At 37.6% G+C, this 25,068-nt stretch overlaps 1 protein-coding gene across 1 annotated transcript in view; it reads right to left on the reverse strand.

Annotated features, from left to right (window-relative positions):
* Positions 1-25,068, reverse strand: part of ZSWIM6 (zinc finger SWIM-type containing 6) — a 195,606-nt gene that overhangs the window by 2,554 nt on the left and 167,984 nt on the right. Inside the window, exons 5-14 of the mRNA XM_032336162.1 lie at positions 22,245-22,424; positions 17,867-18,043; positions 17,445-17,591; positions 13,667-13,813; positions 11,564-11,824; positions 7,554-7,689; positions 4,449-4,606; positions 3,657-3,820; positions 1,880-1,961; positions 1-251 (exon numbers count right to left, since the gene is read on the reverse strand). The exon at positions 1-251 is cut by the window's left edge and continues 2,554 nt beyond it. Coding sequence (XP_032192053.1) covers positions 1-251; positions 1,880-1,961; positions 3,657-3,820; positions 4,449-4,606; positions 7,554-7,689; positions 11,564-11,824; positions 13,667-13,813; positions 17,445-17,591; positions 17,867-18,043; positions 22,245-22,424 — 1,703 coding nt within the window. The remainder of the gene's footprint in view (positions 252-1,879; positions 1,962-3,656; positions 3,821-4,448; positions 4,607-7,553; positions 7,690-11,563; positions 11,825-13,666; positions 13,814-17,444; positions 17,592-17,866; positions 18,044-22,244; positions 22,425-25,068) is intronic.

Raw genomic sequence — 25,068 nt, forward strand, 5'->3', positions numbered from 1 at the left:
TGTCTCAAAAGCTATGTGATCCTTTTCACACAAGGTGAGTGCGGAGAGGGCACAGTTCTGAGGGTCCTTCATGGCACACTGCAATGCAAGTGTCCGGGCACTGCTGGCCAGCTTCTCCTGCTGGTGGCAGTCCAGGTGGAGGCGGACGATGGTGCTGTTGGACATCACGGTGGTCGCAACTATACTTGTGGCCTCAGTGGGAGTAAAGAGGGTAAACCAGCTCTGCATGATGCTGTCCAGGGCATAAACACCTTCAAGGAACACAGAGAAGCCCTATTACTGACGAGGAGGCTGCCCAGAGGTCTTGCCTTATTTCCACCTAATAATCAATGCTTACATGGTTAACCAGCACAGGACGTGAGCTAGGCCAGAGAAATCTTGTAAGGTAATGTGCCTGGGAGCAACCTTTTAGAATAAGGTTATTATAGACTGTTATTCAGTGAAATGCCTGAAAGGAACATGGACTTCCTGTAATAAACTTCCTCAGTAGTTGGTGTTTGGACTGCGCCACTTTGCCATTTCAGAAAATGGCTTTCTGCTAATGAGTTCTAGTTCACTGGGCCCTTCTGTCAGTTACCTGCTACAGAATCTGAGTCAGAAGTAACTACGACTCTCACCAAAATACAGACTTTTTATGTGGTATGTGTGTTTGTAACTTTAAAGTATACACAATACAAAATGATTAAGACACACAAAGAAGCAGAAAAATGTGACCCGTCATCAAGAGAAAAGAGTCAACAGAAGCAGATCTACAGATGACTCAGATATTAGAAATAACTGACAAGATCTTTATAAAATAACCATTCTAAGTGCAGAGATCCAATATGCCTGAGCCATAGGAAAAGCCTAAATGTGAGTAATTTAAAGAGTAGGTACGAAAATCTCACAGAGAAGTTAGGTATATACCTTGGGTACAGGATAAGAGAAGCTGTAGAGCAGTTCTTCGACTGGTATTATCTTTGTACTGCTTCACTGAAGCATCACTTCAACAACTTAACAATATAATTTTTATATTAAGACCAATTTCCCTTTGCCCAAAGTAACAAACCATTATTAAGAGTAATAAAAGAAAAAAAGCAAGAATGATTTTACAGTATCTAAAAACTGAAGAGGTAGCATCCTCTCAGTACGAAGTGTGTACCCTTTTTTGATGCAAACATGAAGGGAGACAGACAATTTAACCAACATTTATTCAAGGCAACCACCATTTTGTTGTTGTTGTTGTTGTTGGCACTCCTACTGGAAATGTAGTTTTCTTTGGTACCAATTTACTGCTAGAGAGAGGAAACAGTTGGTTGACAGTCTCACCAAATGCAGATTACGGGCAACTGGGAGGATCTTCCTATGAATAGCTTTCACATACCTGAAAGCTCACCTAAACCACACCCGGTAATCATTTATCTGCTGGATACGATGACATATGCCCCCGGACAATAAAGAAAAATCTCAGCACAAATAGAGAGCTTCGTATTATTTTCACTAAAATGGCCTGACCCACTAACCCACAGTATCAAGTTAGTTTCAAAGCTGGTTTCCAACCTACTAAGGATTCACTCTAGAACTCTTTAATATAAAATTATAAACCTGATTTTCACAAAAAGTTACCAAAAGCACCTTAAGAGTGACAGAACAGCAAGAAAAAAGTATTTACTCAGTGACTCAGTCAATTTTAAACAAGTCTGATACCCCACAAATGTGATCGTTTGGAATAAGAACAATGCAGGTATGCATAACTAAAGACTGGATGCAAGGGCTAGAAGGAGCAAGAAGCCCTGGAGAATTCAAGGTAAAAAAAGAAACACATTCTTATATTTGTAAATGACGAGCTAAATCCAACCATGGGGCACCTGGGAAAGCTCCTCCTCCAGAGTTTACCTACCCACTTCAGTAGCACACGTTACCAGCCACCTCACCATCTCCCGTCGTCGCCAATTTAAGGTTGACAGTGTCATTCGCATAACCTGTAAAGACAAGGTAACAACACAATGTTTCAGAAAATTAATTGACGTCAATGCAAAAGGAAACAATTCATCCCAAGGCATTAACTACGAGGAATATTCCCTACTACCAGAAGGATGAAGAGCCATATTTAGAGCAAAGTTCTGCATATCAATTTGAATTTGTTCATTCCTTCCCAACCTAGGAGACAGAAGGCCTGCATTCTACTTCAGGGGGGCTGAGTGACCAGATGCAGCATCCTGGGCAAGTTGCTCAATTAATCACTTTTGTCATCTGCAAAACGAGAGGGCCAGACTGCAATATTAAGCACAGTCCAGGCCCTCTCCTCCTAAGCTTTGACAAATTCCATGGTTCTAGAATTCTGAGGCTTCTCAAGAACTTAATTCTGACTAGGAACCCTTCAGTTGGCAAAGAGGTATTTTAGAATAACCAATTACCATTAACCAATAACCTTCAATCTCTGGTTGCTCTTTTTCCCAGTGATCATGAAGATAACTCAGGTGTTTGGAAAGAAATCATTTTTGGCATCAATTGATTTTTTTCACTTTCTAATAAGATCTTCAAATAAAATTATCTGTCTCTTCCTGCTTCCCCCACTCAGAACATCTGGGACATAACATGCCTAAAGCCTCAGAAGGGTGTTGTAGGATTCCTTCTTGGGTCCTAGAGAGAATAAGGCAGGGATTAAGTTCTCAGTAATCTGCCATTTATTAAAAAAAAGCCTGCCAGAATTCCAAATAACCAAAAAGTTCATTAATGGTTCTTTCTGTATCCTACCTCTAAGAGGTAATAATAACAAATATAAGCCAACTAGCACCAATTTATTTTTAAAAAGAAACTTCTAAAGTGTCATTGTATAGCTTAAATGCAATCCCCTATACTCTCTGCTTGTACAGTACTGTGTAAGGGAAGTGTGCTTTCCCTATATAATCTAATTCTCAAACTCTATTAATCATCATAAGGAGAATCCATAACTTAAAAACATCTTATCAGGGCATTCTATTCCCCATACTTAAGGTAATTAGATAACAATTTCTTTCACCACTTTTAATGATGATTTTTTTAAAAAGCAAATGTTAAAAGAGAATTCCTTAGAAAAGTCAACATATAAACTTTTCAGTTCCTGGGTTTATACAGTAATTTTTTTAAGAAACTATAAGGAAGCAAACATCTATCTGTATGACTAACTCAAAATGTCCTTGGTAAAACATCTAAGCAGGTCTCGTGAAAGGTGAAACTGGACCCTGGCCAATCACTCCTTTATCTAATATTCTTAGGGTTATAAAAAGGAGCTAGAAGTGCCCATCTATTATGAGAATGCAAACAACAACAACAAAAAAATCATACTTCCTCTACAACTTTAACCCCAACAACCAATTCTTTAGAGTACACGATAGTTTCACTTACGTCTCTTACTAGCAATAATCTCCTCCATTTGCTAAAGGAGAAACAGTGATGTTAAGGCTAGAATTCAGATAATGACCCCTTTTTTTTGAAGGACAAAAACATGGCTTCTAAATGTATAGCCGCTGCACCCGAGCAGCAGTCTGGTTTGACTGGGAGTGCCCCCAGAATCTAACAGCTCTGCGCACAGAGTCGTCACAGGGTTGTACTCAACTACCCAGCTGGAAAAAAGCAGAGCTGGCACCTTTATTTAGCCATCCCTGGGGCCCCCGCAATGACCACCAGCCGCGTACCTGCAGGCCCAGTTCCAGAGACACTTTCAAAAGAGTGATGTCTGGCAAGCTGTCCATGAGAGTTGCTATTTTAAATGCATCTTGGGCAAGCTTGAAGATGTGGGATGAGGAGTGAATGTTTTTCTGGATGGATTCTAATACTGTTTCCAGCCTCCGAACATCGCCTGCAAGAAGGGAAAACCAAACCAAACCAAACATCAAACAACCATAACACACACACACACACACACACACAGAGGAGGAAAAAAAGGAAACAAAACAAAACAAAACATAAAGCACAAGTTAATTTACCTGAATAGTTCACATGTGGCACAAATGTTACTACAACTAAGGGCCCCAGAGTTACTGAAATGCCTAAGAATCGCGGTTTCACAAAAAAGATACACCAAGACACACCCTTCACGACTAAAAGCACATATTAACCAGAACTAACATGAGACAGCAAAAAGCCCTCCTAGTTCCTATTACAAATTTTTGGTGAATATTTCTGGGAGAAAAAAAAAAATGTAACCTAACATTTTAATCTGCTTCTGAACCTGAACCACCATTTCCATGGTATAGTAGCTAACCCTAAACTCCACCAGCACCAAGTTTAATGATGCAGTTAAAGAGGAAAGTGTCAGGCTCGAGTAAGTAGCACCTGTTCCTCCCCATAAGCTAACATCTAAGGAAGAGGATCCCCTACAACTGGACATTGGCACCGCTACTGACAATTTAACAGAAAACATTATCCTTCAAAAAAAAGAAAAAAGGCAAACACAAGAATCGTGAGGTCTCAGGACAATCCAGTACCTTTGGCTGCAGTCAGCATGGTGGATGCCAGCTCACACTGCTGGGATTCTATGTGGCTTAGCGTGAACCAACGAGGATACCGGTTGGGAACGACTGATGCAATATGGTGTGGGCGGGTGAGATCTCCCGTCGGAGCAGTAGATTCCAATACTAGTAACCTGTAATGAGAAGACAAGAGAGTTGGTTCCTAGCTATTCCTTGTCCAACCCCTTGGCCACAAGACCTGATCAGAAGGCAGAGAGTGGGTAGATGGTGGGAGAAACTGTTCAGGTCCTGGGTGCAGGAAGAGCTGGTACAGCTACTCTCTGCTATCTGGATGCCAAAGACACCTTGTTAATTGCTCAGTACTCAAACCTAAGAGATTTCTTTTCTTTAGCATCATTCAAGAAATGTAATATTCAAGAAAATTAAGATATGAACATTGAGAAAATCTGAAAAACTTGATGTGCATCTACTGTAAAAATTTTGAATTTTATCACACTCTTGAAAAAGTAAAAGTCAACAGAAACTCATAGGCAAGTGAACATTTAAGACTGAGATTACAACAGTCAGGGAACAGTGGATAGCTGAAATGGATAAGCTAGCTCATTAAAACACAAAATAAGGGAGAAGTTAAACAAAAATGACCTCCTTTCCATAGATTCATACTTCCTGCAGAGTTAGTTCCTTTTAACTTCAGGAATTTATAGTTCAAATACCTTGCATCAATCCTATCAAGAGATGATGAATGCCAATGATCCAAGTATTTGTCCTTTGACAGCGTTGCATAAATTCAGTGTTATCTCTGATTTCAATCAATCTATCTTTGATTAAGAATATGTCGGCAAATAAAGAACAATTACTGAAAACAGCACATGCTTAGTGATCTCTTCCAAACAGAAGTACTGAAGAGATTAGCAGAGTAGCTACAACTGCAGTGATTCCTTCACAATCACCAAACACTAACACTGACTCAAGTATACCAGTGTTAGGGAATGAGAGCTAAGGACCAACAGGAATTAACAGGGTCAGGGTGTGACATTGGCCTTGGGGTCCCACTCAAGAGCAGTTACTATTCTGGCAGGCCAAATGCCTCACTTTCTTTTCCTTTCATCTAGGGACAAAGAGATGTTAGCATTAAGGGGTAGCAAGGTAGGTAATTAATAAGAATTTTGGTAGAGTTACTTTAACTTTTCAAAAAAACCCAGAATGTTCCTATGTTCACCAGCAAATCTTTCCAGAGTTGCTGTAAACTAGTCAACAGCCCTGAGAAGATGAGAAAATGAGTGCTAAAAACATCGTTTTCCAGCTCCCCCACCCTTCTACCACTTCCAGAAAGACTAAGAAGCAAGTAGGCTACAGGTCTCTTTTCTTGCCTGTTTCCCTGGTGCCTTAAGATGCTCTAGTAGGTCCTACTACCTCCCTTCCACAGAAGGGCTTTAACAGAAGTAGCGGCAAGTAGAAGAAAAGAGATAGAAAATAATCCCCCAGTGCCCCACTAGTATCCTCCATAAACAAACTGCCTTGGCAGCAACCAAGGACAAACATAAATGAGTTTCTGAATGTTAGGAAAGCAAGCCTTTCCACCTGACAGATCCCTTCCCATTAGCCAGAATCACAGAGAAACCTTATCACATTTTACCCTTCAACTTCACAGCGGTCATAGCAATAGCATCTGGTGGCAACATAACATTAGCATTCTTCTCTTTGCAGCAGGAACAAAACTCTTAAGATTTAAGAAGTATAGAGCTGAGCATCTGTCTTCGTCTGACAACTTCTATTTCAGCTTCCAAAAATGGGAATAGGGACTTATTTACAAAGCTGTGCTCTAAAATAAAAACCAAGGGGCATAAAGTAATTTAGTGGGTGTGTTTGGGGGAGTGATTTTTACTTATGATAGCTATTAATTAAAAACAGATGAGAATTTCACAAGGTTTCTCTGATAGGTTAATGAGATTTATTTCATGGTGCCAAGGGAAGAATGCCAAGTTAAAGGATGTAAGCTTCAGTACACACTGACACACACACAGGTACACATACACATAAACACACACACACACACACACACACACCCAGGAGCTGCATAAAAAAGAGGCCCCCTGAAAAATAAAAACTATCTTCATACAGACAAGAATTTCTTTTGAATCCCCTACATTGGTTACAGACAGAGAATCTTTGGTGAAAAGATTCTATAGGATGGGATCAAACTATTCTCCAACACCTCAAACTCTTGAGTGTGTACACAGTTTGTCTTTGGTGACTATAACTGGGTCTAGTGTGCACTTTCACAAAGAAGTGTTTTAATTTAAAAAAACAAAACAAAATCTCAAGTTTTAAGAAAGGTGGGTATGTGTTTCAGGGCCTTAAGGTTTAATAGGCAACATATAAGAGTGAAAAATACAACCCTAAATTCATTAAAAAATATTCACCTAGACAAATTCATGATAAAAATATTGGGTAAACAGACTTTAAAAAGGAAAGTGAAAACAGAAAGGTCAATGGCAGACAACAACATAATCTAATTATTACTACTGTAAAAAAAGGGTTGGAAGCAGTCAGAGTGAGGAGAGCAGGTCCTAGAAGATGCCTAACAGGGAAGCATTCAACCCGAGCCACAGCCCCATCTTTCCTCATCCTCCAGTTGAGCACAGACGTATTTCGGTGGTACTATAGCCATCCTGCACTAATGATGGCATGTGGAATTAACACAGGTGGGAGGGGCTCCCTCAGTTATTACATTCAGGCAAGTATGCTTATTATTTACCACTGTTCCAAAAATCTAATTTCAAAACAATCAACTATTCAGGAAGCTTTCAACCAGTGCTCCCTTATGGTTAAACTTGGCCTAAAATTGTTCTCTAACTCCCAAATGCTAGCTTCCAGAGAAATAAGGAAAAAGCCACCGAGAGCACAAGTACGAAGCAGTCTAGGATACAATTCTTCCTTTACTGTAAAACAAAAGCCAAACAAACCAACAAACCACCATCACAACAATCCAAGAAGCATGGCTTCTTTAGCTTTTCTGCTGCCTACAAGAAATATGAATGAACGAGAAGTCAGTGAACAGCCATTTTTCCCCGTGGGGAATCTGGATCGCCTCTGCCCAGCCGGGCTGTGAATACGTACCGCATCGCTCTCAGTGCAATTTTGTATGCCAATTCAGCATCATGAGGTAGGAGAGAGGTGAAGAGATACTTGGCAAATGTGTGCATTGGAACGCTCTCCCGATGGATTATTTCGCCTAAACCACTATATGGTCCGGCTGTGGGAAGAGAGCATACACATTTTACATTCCTAAAAAAGGAACTAATAAGACTTCTTGTAAAGTATATTTTCATAAAATTTTTATGTAAAATTATAACATATACAAACTAATCTAGTTAAGAATGTAATCAAAGTGACATAGAAGAAAGAAATACAATTCTTAGTCAAAAATGATTCTACAGGGTATAGTATGCAATATCAAATTCACCTCAGGAACAGTCCCCCAACTAACTATACCATAGCTAAAATGACACTCATAGAACTAGGGGGCAGAGCTTTTTCACATTATAACTGCTTCAGAGAAAGAAACCCTCCGAAGCATACAAAATCTCACAGAATTCAAGAAACAACCTTTCTCAATGTGGAACATCTGAGCATCCGGACTTTCAAATGCACAGGTGACTCTGCAGATTAACTTGGAAGCTGCCCCTGGACCCAATCAGTCTTATGGGCACAGACAAGCCGGGTTTCCAGAAAAAAGAGTACTCTGCCTCAGGAGAGGAATCTGAATCACAAATCCCAATACAAAGACTTTAAACACTGTTGCTTCTAATAAGCAGAAATAGATATTAATTCTCAGGAAGTGATTATTAATAAAAGAATAGTCAGTAACCCATTTGATACTCACCATAGGCATAAGAAAAAAAAAAAAGTTAAAGTAACTGGAAATCTACCACTTTGGGGGCTCCAAAAGACCAATTTCAAAAGCAAAATTATATTTAAGCTGTCAAAATTCATTTCTTAGTAAGTTATGACAGGCATGGTGGCAGAGCTAACTTCCCCTGTGTGCTCTCTGAATGCTGTCCCTAAGAAAGGTGATACTGAATTTTAAAATACATTTTGAAAGGAAACCACAGTGGTTAGTTCAACTACTTTCCACTTAAGTACTTTGAGGTTTAGTTACTGTAAAGTGTTTAATAAATTAGTTTCCATGTCACCTTTGGGTAACATCTGTTTCATGATTTCTAGAATTATGAACCATGACACTACTGCTCAAAGGACATAATACATTTGTTTTCCATGAGACAAATCAGTCTGGCAAAGAGTTTAGAATGCAAGAAATGGCAGTTCAGAAGAAATGCTGAGGGGAGTTACTGAATGGGGTACTGGGTAGAAGCATGACACATTCTACATCATTTTAACAGAGATTATATTAACATTTCATTATTTTATTGTTTAGTATTCTTAACTGCTCATTAAGTATTTTGAAAATTATATTTTCATAAAATTTTATTTTTTACCTAGGCAAACTAAAATCCATCCTAGATTTCTAATTTTACTAAATCTATTACCCTTCTTCTTGTCGTTTAAGACATTCAAAAACGTTTTAGTGACCCAAAAGTCTTCCAAAGTTGATACAGCATTATAGCTCTGCCTTTAGCCAAATTTTTAAATTATTATTATTATGGACTGAGTGTTTATATTCCCCACCCCAATTCATATGCTGAAGACCCAACTCCTAAAAGTGACTGTACTTGGAGATAGGGCCTTTACGCAGAGGTAATGAACAGGTTACCTGAGTTCACAGGGTGTGGCCCTGATCCAACAGGATTAGTGCCCTTACAAGAACAGACACCAGAGAGCTCTCTTGCTCTCTCTCCCCCTTTGCCTTGGGAGGGCACAAGAAGAAGACAGACATTTATAAAACAGGAAGAGAGGGCTTACCAGAAATTTAACTGATACGCACTTTGACCCTGGACTTCCCAGCCTCCAGAACTATGAGATATTTCCATTGTTTAAGCCACCCACTGCTGCAGTATTTTGTGATGCCAGCTTGGGCAGACTAAAACACTAACTCTTACTTTATTGAAGGCATCATTGCAAGGCCTCTTATTTTACTGAAGGCCTCCTAGCAAACTTGCAAATTATCCACTTCATTTCTCCTCCATTTCCTTTCAGTGTTTCCCTTAAATCATCAAGTTACCTTTTCTTGCTATACAAAACCAACCAACCAACCGACCCAGGATGCATAATCAACACCTATTGTTATGATACCTTCTAACCAGAAATATACTCAGTCAGGTATCACAGAATTATTTATATATTAATAATGACTGTAATCCCTAAACTCCCAGAAATGCTTTACCAATATACTGATTGATCCAATATGCTGTATCTTAGTGTGGTCAAGAGTGATTAACACACAGCAACAATACAGGGTTACTGCTTTTTCTTTTTAGAAAACATTAGCATCTTATATTTCAGAATAGTTACTGTCTGCTCCCTGCTGGAAATTTCCAGAGTGTAAAAACATGAAGAACTTGGTGCCCCAGTGTAGTCAACTCAGTCAGGAAGTGCTTATTTTCAGGAGTTTATAGAAATGGTCCCTCAGTTTCCCCTTGGACTGCTTCCTGCCCTGCACCACCCACTTTCTACAACCCTAGCAGGATTCAGGAAAGGAAAGGAAAAGAGGCTATGATGAGTCAAAGAGCACTCCATATAAGGCACAGTTCCTTGAAAAAATGTCTAACAGGGAGAGATGCACTAATCAAAAACTAAGAAAAAGTTTTAAAATATTCACGAATAATGAACATGGAGACATTCAAAAAGGCAAATGATAAACAGGTATCAGACACCAACAACTCTAAAAAACACAAATACTCTTCCTGTCCTTCAGTATAACAGAAATCAAAAGTTGTTTACTAAAAGCCAGTGAAAGCATTAAGAATTTGTGGCTAATGATAGTGCTTATATCAAAAGGAATTATATAGGAGGAAACTAAAACAGTAATGAAAGAATGAAGATCACTTGAAATTTGCCAAGAAAGGCTTTCTTTATCCTTAGAAGAAAAAAAAAAGTTAAGGTGAGGGCTTCAAAAAATGAATATCAGAAATTTTACCAAAATTAAACATGACATTAAGAACATTTTCCCTTTAAAATGCACTTCTAAAACATATAAATGTGTAATACATTTGATGAAAATGTTTTCTTTCAAAGAGATCTTTAGCTCTGGACAAATAAAAGAGGTTGTGAAATGTTACTTTTTCTCTACATCCCTTCCCCATATTGCAACAGTTCGGAATATAAGATGAAGACACCACGCTTTATTAACCTATCAATCACAGAGAATCCCACAATACTAACACCCACATACTGAAGAGACAGAAGCAATTTTACCAATTAGGCATCACCTAAATTTGTGTTAAAGATTAGGCTATTATACTCATTACACCTATTCTTTTCCAGAAAAAACAAAAACAAAAACAAAACAAAAACAGAGACAAAACAAAACACTTTTTAAAAATAACGCTAACCAAAATTTCTTAGGCCATTCAGCTCTTGACCTTATAAAAGGAAGAAAATTAGACTTTGCCTTGGAGAGTCCACGAAACTTTGAACTTGGTGAATCTATGCCTAATGAATTCTCTGAAATTAATTAGTACAGTGGAAATTCATTCCTGCAGCTTCTAGTCCTTTGCTAGCATGTGCAAATGGCATATTCAAAACCCAGATGTCATGTAACAGCCCTAATAATACTTCAGAGGAATGCCAACAAGTTTCCATTTCATTCAATTAATCATGCAAATAGGTAAATGGCTACCAGCAACAACTCACTAAATATCAAACTTGCATTTATCTGAGTAACAGCACAGACTAAATGACAACAGTCCTTTTCAAAGTTTGTGGCATTAAATGGGGCTCACTGGCTGCCTTACACGACCACTTAAATCAAATGACAAACATCTGAACATCTATACCTTTGGACTAAGTGGTATTATTTTTTGGATAGTAAACATTTCTATGACACTCAGAGAGCATACCATCAGAATAACTACCATACTGAATCCATTCAGGCAATAGTTCCAACATAAGAAAGCTTCACGTCTTAATAAAATTGGCAGAACAAGTGGAAAACTTCTTTATCACACTACCTTCTAATAGGAAGACTGCTTGCTTGCGAAAAATTTTCACCAGTGTGTCATCCAATTCAATTTCCTGAAGCTTGGAAATGAGTTGCTCCTCATTCCGGCAAACCTTCTCTTGTGTGTACAACCCATCAGGCATGATACGCTGCTGTCCCAGCCCAACCAGGGCTACTTCCACAGCTAATGTTAAATAGGATTCCCCTTCCTCTAAGAATTTGTGTGCAGGGAGATGTTGGTATTCCAGAGACTTGCACTGTCCCATATTCTCTGTAAAATGTCACAAATGAAACCAGAGTTCAGATACAATACTTTTGCAGGTACTGATAGGTACGAATATTTATTTTACCCAGTACTGAAACATGAATTATTTGAGAACTAGGTAACAGCTTTCTAGGATCCTTTAAAACATGACCATGAATGACCAGATATGTTTTGGGGGAATAGACTATTACAAATATTTTTCTCCCAGTGAAAATCAATCACCAAAACCCCTACAAATCTAAGAAGAAATAGTAAGAATATATATTTTTTTAAGATTTTATTTATTTATTTGACAGAGAGAGATCACAAGTAGGCAGAGAGGCAGGCAGAGAGAGGAGGAAGCAGACTCCCTGCTGAGCAGAGAGCCCGACGCGGGACTCGATCCCAGGACCCTGAGATCATGACCCGAGCCGAAGGCAGCAACTTAACCCACTGAGCCACCCAGGCGCCCCAATAGTAAGAATATTTAAGAGTGAAAAAAGACTTTAAACAAGAGCAAAATTACATAATGACTACAATAGTTACCAACTCTTTAAAGCATGGCATTAAAAAAAAGTTTCTAAACTGTTATCACAATGCTGAAATTTAATGAGAAAAGTAGAGAACACAACAACGTAACCCAGTTTCAAGGTCCTTTCTGTTACCAAAGAGCCATCAGTTACCAAAAGAGGAAGGACTCTTTGGACATTCTCTTATCTCTGTTGAAGTACTTCTCTTAGAAATGTTAACAAACTTCAACCAGCAAACTCCTAAGCAAAGGGATCAGAGTCATACCTTTCATAGTCCTGACAGAGTCTGGGGCACCAATAACCCATGAAGGCAAACACCACAGAAGAAATTATGGAGGCGCCATATAATTAACCCTCTGAGTTCACCTGGGCATGAAAGCAGCTGAGGGACAACCCTTCCTGCCTCCCACACCTCTGTCCACAGCCCACACGTAGTCATTTTAGGGATGATGCTTAAGTCTCAAGAGGCAGAGAGACATTTCAAAACACTGCTTTATAGGAATGTGTGATGTCAAACACTTTTAATGACATTAGATAGTTCACTTAAAGTAGACTACAACCCATTTAAGTGACAAGTAACTTCTAATGCAGACAAATTTCTAGTTCTAAATGCTATGATACACATCTTTATTTTAAATCATGATGCTGGAAAACAGGGATAAATGCAGATAATTCTTAGATCCAGAATCACTGGCTAAAAGAAAATAAGTATCTTTAAGATTATTTATTTATTTGAGAGAGGGAGTGAGTGAGTTAGAGAGAAAGCATGAGCAGGGGTAAGGGTAGAGAGAAAAGCAGGCTTCAACTGAGCAGAGAGCTGGATGCCAGTTTCCATGCCAGGACCTTGGGATCATGATCTGAGCTGAAGGCAGAAGCTTAATCAACTGGGCTACCCAGGTGCTCAATATCTTAAAGGTTCTTTTTTTTTACTTTTTAAAAAGATTTTATTTATTTATTTGACAGAGATCACAAGTAGGCAGAGAGGCAGGCAGAGGGAGAGGGGAGAAGCAGGCTCCCTGCTGAGCAGAGAGCCCGAGGCGAGGCTTGATCCCAGGACCCTGAGGATCATGACCTGAGCCGAAGGCAGAGGCTTAACCCACTGAGCCACCCAGGCATCCCAGTATCTTTAAGGTTCTTAACAAACGTTGCCAACTGTCAATTCCAAGACTTTCCCTGTTTGTAAAGCCTTCCACAAAAGCATGCTTTCCTTGCTCTCTTGCTAACTTTAAGTACTATTAACCCTATGGATTCATTAAACAAACTGTGACCAAAACAATGACCAATGACACTCAGGCTAAGGGAGAAAAGCACATGAGGGAGAGAATGCCACTAGTGTTACCTGTAAAATCAGAGAACCCAGAGAAGTTTTCATCATCAATTCGGCAGGCTTCCATGAGGCTGCTGAAAAGAGTGCCCACAGGGTCCAGGGGGTGTCCAACCCAGCCTTCAAGATTGGTTATCGAGGTGATGCTTTTATGGGGTAGCTCTGTGTAAGAAAAGGGAATTGAGAGATGGAAACAAGTAGCGAAAGAGGGGCTTTACCACTTAATAGTGGCATCCTAACAAATTAGTACTGAATTCAATTGGCAATTCCTCTTTAACTAAAAAGAACAAAGATACACATAATCCCCAACATGTTACCTACTTTGTGTTCATAGAGGTTATCTGTAAATCGGTATAAATGGTGTCCACTTTCTAGGATGGTCCCCGAACATCAATTTATGTGTCCAAGGTACTGGGTGAACATTACTACTTATACTATTAAATGATGTTGCGTGAGGACAAATGAGTTCCAAATTTTCACCTGAGAAGTGAGGAACAACTCTCCTTACTTCCCCAAGAGAGGCATTAGAGAAGATTTTGAAGTCCCCCTGGAATGATCACTGGCTAATTATATTAAGAAGATTACCCTCAGAGTCCATGTTCAGTGGGTCATCTATACTGGAGACTAGAGGGGAGTGGTAAGCTGGTCCAAGCTGGACCCCTCTATGGGTATCATTAAAGTACTCTCCTTGCATCTACAAAGGCCTCATTATCACGGCTCTGTATGCCATTTAAGAGAGGCCCTTTGCCACAAAGAACTATAGCAGAAAGTAACATATAATTTAGATGAAACGTATCCTTTTTCATTTTCTTCACAGAATGGTAGCACTTTCAAGTTCTTAAGTTAAATTACAGAGTTCTGAGAAAAAAGCTGTAAATATTTTAAGATACGTTCCTTGTAAAGAATGCAGTGTTTTACATCCAAATGTTTACTAAAGTAATAAATAACAGTAGATCCTTCTTAAAGAAAATATAATGAAATCTGTATACAATATAAAATATCCAAGTCAAAAACTGACTTTTTACAAATCGCTAAAGAACCATTCCATGAATCCAATATTGCTTTAGAAGTCTTCTGGTTTTGGACTATCAACTATCAGTACATGAAAATGAGGAATTGCCTGGCACAAACTATTAAAATTTAAAGGTTGGGTCCTATATTCCTTGAAAGGGTCTTTCCCTTTGGTTTCTGTCACTGGCTTTCACATACAAAACCAGTATGAAAAAAGAAAACATGAGTATTACTCTCAGAACAACAAAACATGTATGTTTAATGGAGGGCGGGGGGAGGAAACGTGTGTGTAAAGGCATGTGATATAAGGAAGTGTTGAACTTACACAAATAAATCTATTTTCAAGTGATGGAAACGAGAGAGAAAATTTTATAAAGTATTTCCTCTATTTTCCTTCCACACAAAAATTAGTGAAAGCAACACAGAAATAAGGGAAATAAATTTTTAAAAAGGAGAACAATTTCTTTTCAGAATCAAGAAACTAAGTGAACTAAGAGAAAGACAAATACCATATGATCTCTCCTATATGTGGAATCTGAAAAAAAATATCCAAGCTCCTAGACACAGAGAACAGACTGGTAGTTGCCAGAGGCAGGGGTGGATATGAGTGAAAGGGGGAAAGGTAAAAACTTGCACTTATACGATGAGCAAATCATGGCGATGTAATAAGGTATAGCATGACAACCATAGCTAATAATGCTGCGTTACATAGATGAAAGTTGCTAAGAGTAAATCTCAAAAGTTGTCGTCGCAAGAAAAAAATGTGTAACTCTATATGGTGAGAGATATTAACTAGATTTATTGTGGTGATCATTTTTATATCGAATCATTATATTGCATAACTCAACTAATATGATTTTATGTCAAATATATCTCAACAACAGTAAAACCTGACATACTATGCCAAATAGTACTGAAAATGTATAAGATATATATTTGCTAATCTCGACCACATAGCAAATAAATATCATGGCAATTTGGAATTATAACAGCAATGAAAAACCCATTCTTTAAATATGGACCCAAAAAAAGAGAGAGAAAGATACAGGTATAGAGATGCAATCATAGTAATAACTTAAGAATAGTCTGAAATAAGTTTTCACTGCTCACAGGATAAAAAGGAGAAATGGGTCTAAGAGTGGTTTCAAAGATAAGTAAAAGAGTCTAACTTAACATATATTCTAACTTACCTACACAAACTAACATTTTTACACTTTCCATTTCTTAGATATTGCAACATTTTTATTAAATTTAGTTTAAAAACACTTCTAACACAAGCTTATAATATGATATTTTAATCTAATAACCATCATAACTTAGCTTTAATTTTACAGTATAAAAAGTACCTCACTCTCTCTTAGCCTGAAAATTACTTACTATCCTTCATACTATACAGAAGTAGATAGCTTCTGGCTATAGACTGTTTAGTGTTTGGGAAGAGGAGGCTGTTTCAGAAAAAATTTCCAAATGTCCAAGCAATATATTTTGCAAACACATCTCGTAATCAGTTACGTTACGAAGAACATGAAGAAATGGACAAAATAGTGATCACTAGGGATATTACATTCCAATTCCATCTAAGCTCCCCTTTTTTGGTGTAAATTTTTAACTCTAAAAAATTTTCCTTCATCATATAAATGATAATGTTAGTTCACATTTATAATAAGTCTGAAATAGATAGTATTAAAGGTTGTAACAAAAGCTTACTTTAACCTTCAGCTTATTTCAACAACTTTTGATAAATTTTAGCTGTATCCTTGGTGTGTGCATAATCACAATAGGATTAAAAACCAAAACATGACTCAAAAAATCCCCCAGCAACTAAAGTATCTCTCCGAATAAGAAATAAAACTCCAGTTTGAAAAAACAAACCTAATCAAAGAAACATAAAAAGATTTATACCTATAGAAGGAACAAGAAGTACATTGATTAATCAGAAAAAGCATATAGACAATTTTTTCTGGTCGGGGCCTTATGCATGTTAATGTAACTCTCTGCAATTGCTATTGCTCAGCAATACTTATTTAAAATTTAAAAGATTAATAGCAAACTAAAATAAAGCGAACTTAAAATGTGTTGTCAGTTGGCAGCTCATCAAACTGTTATTTATAGAATTTTAAAAATCCAGGAGTTTTGATCACTTAAAATAAAGACCATATCCTAAAGTGCAAATTGTTACAGGTAAAAAGTTTTAGAGTGCTTACACGCCGTGCCAGACTCTTTTAAGAGCATTATAGGAATTAACTAATTTAATTTCCTCAACAACTCTTAAAAGACAGGTCTACTAAGCCCTAGTCCACAGATGAGGAATCTCAATCGCAGGAGCTCAAATCACTGCCTAAGGTCTCCCACCTGAGACCTACAGCTAGGATTCAAACATAGACAGTCTGCCCCCAGACTCCTCACTGTTAGAATTAAAACGCACTTTCACTAAAGAAGATATCTGGCCAACCAGCATTTTCAGTAATTCAGACACACTAAATAATTACTTGGGGGGAAAAAAGATTTTTTAAAAATCATGTAATTTTTAAAAATCAGTTATTTTTTTAAATTAACTAACCCAAGAAATGTTTTTAAAAATCTTATTTCTTACAACATTCAACCAGGAAAAATGTGCCTAAAATTTCTCACAGACCAGCTATTAAATATTTCCATTGAGTGGCAGGAAATGTCATCTTCATTGCTCTAATTTCAGAAGCACTCTCACTCAAGAGACGACAAAATCTAGTCATGTCATCACCAAGAATCCCATTCCAATGAAAACAAACTCCTTCCCATTCACCTTTTTTTTGAGTTCGGAACGTTTCCAACTGCTTCTGTTGCTGTCGTCTTAACGTGTTAACAATAGCTATTGCTAATCTCAGTGCTTCTCTGGGGTACCCATGAGAACGTAATGCGTCCACTCTTGCACAAGCTGTAGGAACATGTTCTAAAACAAAAAGTTAAGGGCAGAAAGTTGCCATCGTCAGATATATCTACAAAAACAGCACTTAAACAGTAAGATGTTTCCCCCCAAAATACTATTCAAAAGACATAAGAAACCATTTCTGAACTTGGATTTGAATGAAACACTCAGCTCCTACTGCCAAGCATTCATCCATCTCCCACTGAATCCTTTGACTCTCCACCTCCCACTCCAATAATGCTATAGAAATGAAACAAAGAAGTAAGTCATGGAAAGGTCTTTCCGGTTTGGCCACTTACCATGCCAGAGGGGCCACCCGCGGGAGTCAAAGAGGGAGTTTTCAGTGTCGTCATGGTAACAGTAGTTGGTGTATAGGTCACTGCTGATAATGTGCTGCAAGTGGCTATCCTGCCAGTGGAGATCGCACGCCTCGATGGCTCGGGTGAACACTGTCCGATGTGGCCTGTTCGACGAATCTGTTTTTTCCACAATTCAGAAAGCCATGTCAGCTACTATTCACGTGTGAATCCCTCAGTCATACCATTGTGTGGCCAGATGTTCATGAACACACTCACACACACTGTCCTGCACCCCCTAAGCAGAAGGATGAAGGGGGCATACTCTCACGTCCTAAGTACTAGGAGGCAAGTCAGCCCAAAGAGCCACCATCCACTCACTTGTTTTTATCAAACACACACACTCTGCAGCCATCAAAGCTAAGGTTAAAGGCATCCTGCAAAAAGAAGTGTCAAGTCTAGTTTCCATGCCAAATACACTCGGAGGAGGCACTCGGTACAAAAATCACATGAAAACTCACTGCTCCCCACTTCTGAGGTGCTGTGGTGGGCTGCCCTGATGGGATCAACAGCTCTCACAAACACTATGCAAGAGATGTGACACCAGCCATGGAACCTTTCAGGAAGATGCAATCAGCCTTTAAAGATATGCAGAAGGGTTGTGCTTTTGGTTGTATTTTTTAACTATATTGTGCGGTTTTGCACAATTAAAACTATTATGCTTCTTGGGATATAATAATTAAATGCCACTTTATATCCCAAAGGGCATAAATGCATATATTTAACATTTCACAAAGCCACACAACATAGCTACAAAACAAACCAGCGCACTTACCTTGCCCCTACAGGCTGCCTCCTGACTCCTGTGCAGGTTCCATGACTGGTGTGATGTCCCCAGCATAGTGTATGCCGGGGCATCACAAAAGAGCAGAAGCATACACTCCGAAGAGGATTCAAGTTTCTGGACCTGACGGAGAAAAGAAATGTTTGGGGAATAAAGAATATTCTCATCCCAACTCCTGGGAATACTCAGTCCCTCTGGATAACATGGTTCAAATTCGATAATTGCAATCCCACCCTGTGGGTCCCCGCTCCAGACTTACCTTCAACTGTGGCACAAACCATAGCGAGTCTCCACTGAAAATCAGGGTTACAAACTATGCTTATGTATATGTATTTTACTTAGCTCAAGTATCAGCCCTCACTGTACTGAGACTTAACTCGGTGAGAAGGAAACTGCAGCTTTGGCTAAGCAAAAAGAGGGAATCTTGAAAACCGAAACACAGCCATCTAACACACTCATCTAGCACAACTCCCCTATTCTGCTGATTGAGCCGAAAACCAAGAGAAGTGACGGGACTGGCAAGGTCACATGGCCAGGCATGGCAGTCAAGATCAAAACCCAAATATCCACACTCTGAATTCAGGAATTTCAGCTGTTGTGCAAGGCTTCTGAGGGGTCTTTAACAGAGAGACACATTAGGTCAGCTTGGTTTCAGGTCAACTTAGATATCTGTATTTGAATGTGAAACATATCAAAATGTATGATGACATAATTTGAGAGGCATAATACTGACAGTATCTGATACAGCCCTGCCCAGTGCACAGATGCTCACCTTGCAAACAGGAAGAAGGGGCCCCATATTTAAGGGCCTCTGAACCTATCAGGGCTTTTTGCTGAGCAAGATAGAGACAGTCCTATCCAACAAATAATTGGTCCCGTGACCTCTGTCATTTGGTTAAATATTCCTAAGTCCAAATTTTATACATTTTAAGTGGCTCTGTCATTTCACTATTTTTATTTAACTCTAATCATAGAAACAGAATTTAAAACTAGAAGGAGACTTAAAAAAAGAAACTTAGTATTCTGCATGTATTAAAAAATTAAGAGTTCTACTTCTCAATTGGCTTACTGTAGTATCAATAATAAAATTAAGTTGTAGAGTATGACTCCATTAGAAAAAAAAACTCAACTTTTCACATATTTGCATGTGATTGTATGAGCAAAGAGAAAAGTACAGGAACACATCTCACTTTTATTACTGGTTAGCTATAAAAGACCAATAAAAACCATTTTAACAAAAAAGGCTAAATATTCTGGCTCCTCTATACAGAAAACAAAAAAAGACAAAAAAAGCTAAATACTAATGGAATAATAATTAAATGAAACTGCAAAATATAAAGTCTTAGTAACATGGGAAATAAACACTGTGTATATAGACAATAACTACAAAAATAAAATTTGATCAGTATCAAAATTATGGCCACTTTTTACCTTACGTGTATAGTTTTTTTTTTTTTTAATTTTTGCAACAAGATGGAAAAAAGACATGGATTACCTTAACGAAATTTTCGAAATGACAAATACATAAATTTATAAACAGATTTTAAATATAAAGTACATATAACATTACTACATGCTGATTAAAGAAAATCTGGGATTTTCAGAAAAGTAAAAAGGGGAAAACTATTCGCTCTATTATAAAAAAATTAAAATAAAAAAACTGGCTATCATCTGGTACATTAAAAAAAAACCCTACTCTTTCAAAGAGTGTGGATTTTAATGTTATTAATTAATTTTAACAAATAATCTTAGCTAAGACAAGGCCCAACTCCTCCTTCACATTCACTCCAGCACGGCAGCATATCCAACTCTGCCCTGCTGCACACGCTCCACCCAGCTGCAGTGGCGCGGCTGCTAGGCTCTGCCGGCTACCGCAGACTCTCCCCTGCACTCCAACAGAGGTGCTACGGGCTGAACATCAGCATCTCTCTGTACAGACGTCTCTTCTGACAGCCCCCCCAAGAGGATGTGGATATTGTGCTAAAAACAGGAACCCTGTGCCATTAGGCCCAACAGCGAGAAACAATTGCCCTAATTAGAAACTAGATTCTGACTTCATGTGCCTGGACCAAGCCATACATGAAATGAACTGTTTTCTTCTGCAGGTTGGACCATTTCTTAAAAGGCTCTCTAAAGTCCATGGAATATTTCTGTTCCATCAAAGACAAAGTGACCAAATGTAAAGTAAAATAGTAAACTATAAAATGTTAGGCTGGCAGTGCCAAAAAGTAGATGAGGAGTGGAACAGAGAAACCTCAAAATAAAATTAAGTAAAAGGAGATTTATTAAACAAAATAATCATGGGCAATAAAGGTATGATAGATTTCAAATACTAAATTCCCAAGGCAAATATCTCTAGACAAAGCAAAGCCAGATCTTTTCTAAGTCCTAAAACTTCTTTTTGATTGGACAAGTCCCTGTGGAGTCATACATCTCATTTTCTTTGTAGAGACTGACAGCCCTATTTTAACATTCATACTCAACACAATGTCTAGCTCTTTCTAGTGGAACCAACTCCATATAGCGTCAGCACATACAGAACGACAATCTTGATTCTGGATCCTTCCAGGGTCATTTAACTACTACCGTACATCGTTCATAACTTTAAAGTCTGTCAAATCCTCCTGACCCCAAAAAAGGCAGCAGGAGCACAAAATCACACAAAAATAGTGACATGAATTAGTGAAGGAAATTTTTTTTTGTAAAACTTAATTGAGGACTTGGTTCTGAAAGAAAAAAGAAAATAGTACAATAGCTGGAAAGGAAAATGAGGCCAAGGAAGGATTTGGGATTTTTCTGCAGATGAGAGGAACATCACTGATCTAAATGGATGGATCCAACAGAAAAGGGGAAGCTGAAAAAACAGCATAGAAATGAGAGACACAGGCCCTTAAGAGGACATATGGAAATGTCTGAAAACATCTCTTAATTGTCCTAAAGATTGGAGGGCGCTATTAGCTTACAGCAGGTAGGACCAAGTATGCTAGACAATCCTTTACAATAAAGAATTTTCCTACTTCAAATGCCAACAGCATCCCATGACCCTCCAGCTCAGTCATAAATACTTATTTGCTATATATTAAAACTAACAATTTTTAACTGATGAAATTACACAGCAACCCCAATATGAATTGGGTTGCACCAACAGAGATAAAAACACAGTTTCTCAAGCCTCTCAATATTTTGTTTTACAAGGTAATGTATTATCACCCTATTCCATGATTTTTAAAAACTATTTCCCAAACTAAATAATTACTGGGGAATTTTAACACATACTCATACATAAAAGTATAATACCTTTTTACTTTTACCATTTAATAATATCTATCTGTATTCTGATAATATAAAAAAACACACACAAAGGAATCAGGTAAAAACGAAAAATGCATACATTCATGTTCAAAACATGAAGTCCTTAAATTCTTTTAAGGTCTAGAAGGCAAAATAATTTTCCCACATACATGATAAGTTACTATTAGAAGCATATATACACACTCAGGTGGACACAAAGTGAACAGAATATTACTGTGGACTCACCTTGGTTGGCATTTGCACCCTGAGGCAAAGCATTGGTTAAGTTGGGTAATTCACTGCCATGATTTCCATCTTCCCATGGACAGACATCTACACTGTTCCACTTTTTCAGCTGTTTTAACCAACTGGCCTTTTGCTCCAACTTGCAGTGGGGGTTTAAAACTATACACATCCACAGAGCACCTAATTTAAAGAGAGAAAGGGAAGTGAATTTCAAAAATTATAAAAATTTCCAATTCTAATTTCCAATGTCACATTTTAAATGCTTTCAAAATGGACTCAGGTCTGCTGTTTTTATAACTCAATTCTCTCCTTAATCCAAGCCATAAATCTCATACGGAGTTTAATGGAAGAACAACAGAACCCAAATTTGAACCAAATAGCCAAACACTGTTACACATAAAGATGAAAGATGATTTCAAATGCTAACTGTAATCACCTTCCTACTTGTGTGACATTTTGGACAAAAATACCAATAAAGAATAAAACTTTACAGTCCAGTTTGCCACTTTAATTTACAAATGGTTTTTATATATGAATTCTGGAACAAACCATGCTAAATGGTTCTTTGATGCAATAATTAAATTTCCCTTTTTATAATGAAATCATAAAGATATATAATGGGCACCAGCAGTTTCCCAGTTTTATAAGCTGTCTAAAGTTTATGATATTTTTAAATTAGTATGCATATCTATACATTAATATGCATATTTATATATCAAAAGATCTTTAAAATTCACTTAGACATACCTCCTTAAATGATTTAACCAGAAACTGAACTTATTATAAGTGAAATCACTAAATTTATGTCTTTATGTGAATGAAATTAAATATTTATCAAAATTCCACTTGTTTTTCAAAGGAAAAGCTATAATGAATTTAGAAGGGATAACTCATAATTTGAATTAAGTACAGATAAAATTTACTATTTCACAAGTTCTAAAACTTTAAGTTTTACTTTACTAATTTCAACACAAGACAGATTCTATTATTTCAAACCCATTCTCAACACTTTTTCTTTGAACAGGTACGTGTATCTGTATCTATTTTAATCAACGATGTTAGCTGAGTGAATAACAAAGGTAGAAATGAGCAGTTTGTTTTGTCCAAAAGAGATGCTTTACATTCTTCCACATTTAAAATTGGTAAGTTTTCCAAGTGAACATCAATAGATAAATGGATAAAGATGTGGTGTGCACACATACACACTACGGAATATTATTCAGCCATTAAAAATGAAGCCTCTATTTCTAACAATAATGGAACTAGACAGTACAAATGCTAAGTAATATAAGTCAGTCAGAGAAAGACAAATACCATATGGTTTCACTCATATGTGGAATTTAAGAAACAAATCAAATGAACAAAGGAAAGGAGAGAAAGAAACAAACCAAGAAAGAGACTTTTAACTACAAAGAACAAACTAATGGTTCCCAGAGGGGAAATGGGTAGGGGGATGGGTAAAATAGGTGATAGGGATTAAAGAGTACACTTATAATGATGAGCAGAGTAATGTATAGAATTGTTGAATCACTATACTGAACACATGAAACTAACATAACACTGTATGTTAACTATATTGGAATTAAAATTAAAAACTTAATTAGCAAGCTTCTTCAATTATAGAATCTGATATTTTAAATATCAAATAACCTTTACCAACAGAAAATAAAAATGGCTACAACCTACTTAAGCCACAGATATTTAAATATTGCATTTCTATATTTTCATTTTTAAATGCCAACTAAAAACAAAATGTGATCAGTTAAAATGAAATAAGCCCACTATAGCCTATCTCTCCCCAAGAAAACAGAAAGCAGCAACCTGAGTACTCTATAGAGTAAATAAAAGCAAGCAGACTGGAGAAATAAAACTTTAAGAAGTAAGCCACATCACGCTGATTTCCTGTTACATTTTCCCCCTCTGCTATCTCCTGGCATGGACAGATTAGCTCCATTTGGCAACAGAGGGTACATACAGTAAAAACTTAAGAAAAATCTCATCTAGTTGGTGAGATAACTGGGAAAAGTGGCCCTCCTCACACTCAGGAGTTGGAGCCAGGTGGATCCAATGTGTAGGTACCAACAGGTCTAAGTCTAGTGCACCAGAAAGACCAAAAGCAGCAGATCAAAGCTTTGAAAATTATGGATATGTCACCCAAATCAGATAAAACAGAAGTTAAGTATGAATCTACCCTGGTTATTGGTTGTATGCTTTAAAAAAACAAAACAATGCTCCAGAGGACTTTAATAAGACCGAGACTCGAGGGACACCTGGGTGGCTCAGGTCATGATCCCATGGTCCTGAGACTGGGCTCTGCATTGCATGGGGCTCCCTGCTCAACAGGAAGCCTGCTGCTTCTTCTCCCACTCCCCCTGTTTGTGTTCTCACTCTCTGCCTGTCAAATAAATAAAATCTTAAAAAAAAAAAAAAAAAAAAAAAAGAAGACCTAGGCCTTCACAACATAGTATTCGAAATGTCCGGCATCCAAAATCACTTGGCTTACAAAGAAACAGGGAAATGTGATCAATTCTCAAGGGAAAAAAACAATCAGCAGATGCCGACGAAGAAGAACCAGATGTTAGAATTATCAGTCAGAGATTTTTTATAGCAACTACTTTAACTATGCTCCATGAGATGAAGGTAAAAACTAATGAAAGGAGTAAAACACCAACTATTAAAAGAACCAACTAGAAAGTTTAGAAGTGAAAAAAATTATCTGAAATAAAAAATCCACTGGATGGGATCAATGGCAAAAGGGATATGAGAGAGGGAAAAGTTAGTGAATGTGAAGATAGTAATGATCTCATCTGAAGAACACAGGAAA

This window comes from Mustela erminea, chromosome 3 (genome assembly GCF_009829155.1).
Source record: "Mustela erminea isolate mMusErm1 chromosome 3, mMusErm1.Pri, whole genome shotgun sequence".
NCBI lineage: Eukaryota > Metazoa > Chordata > Mammalia > Carnivora > Mustelidae > Mustela > Mustela erminea.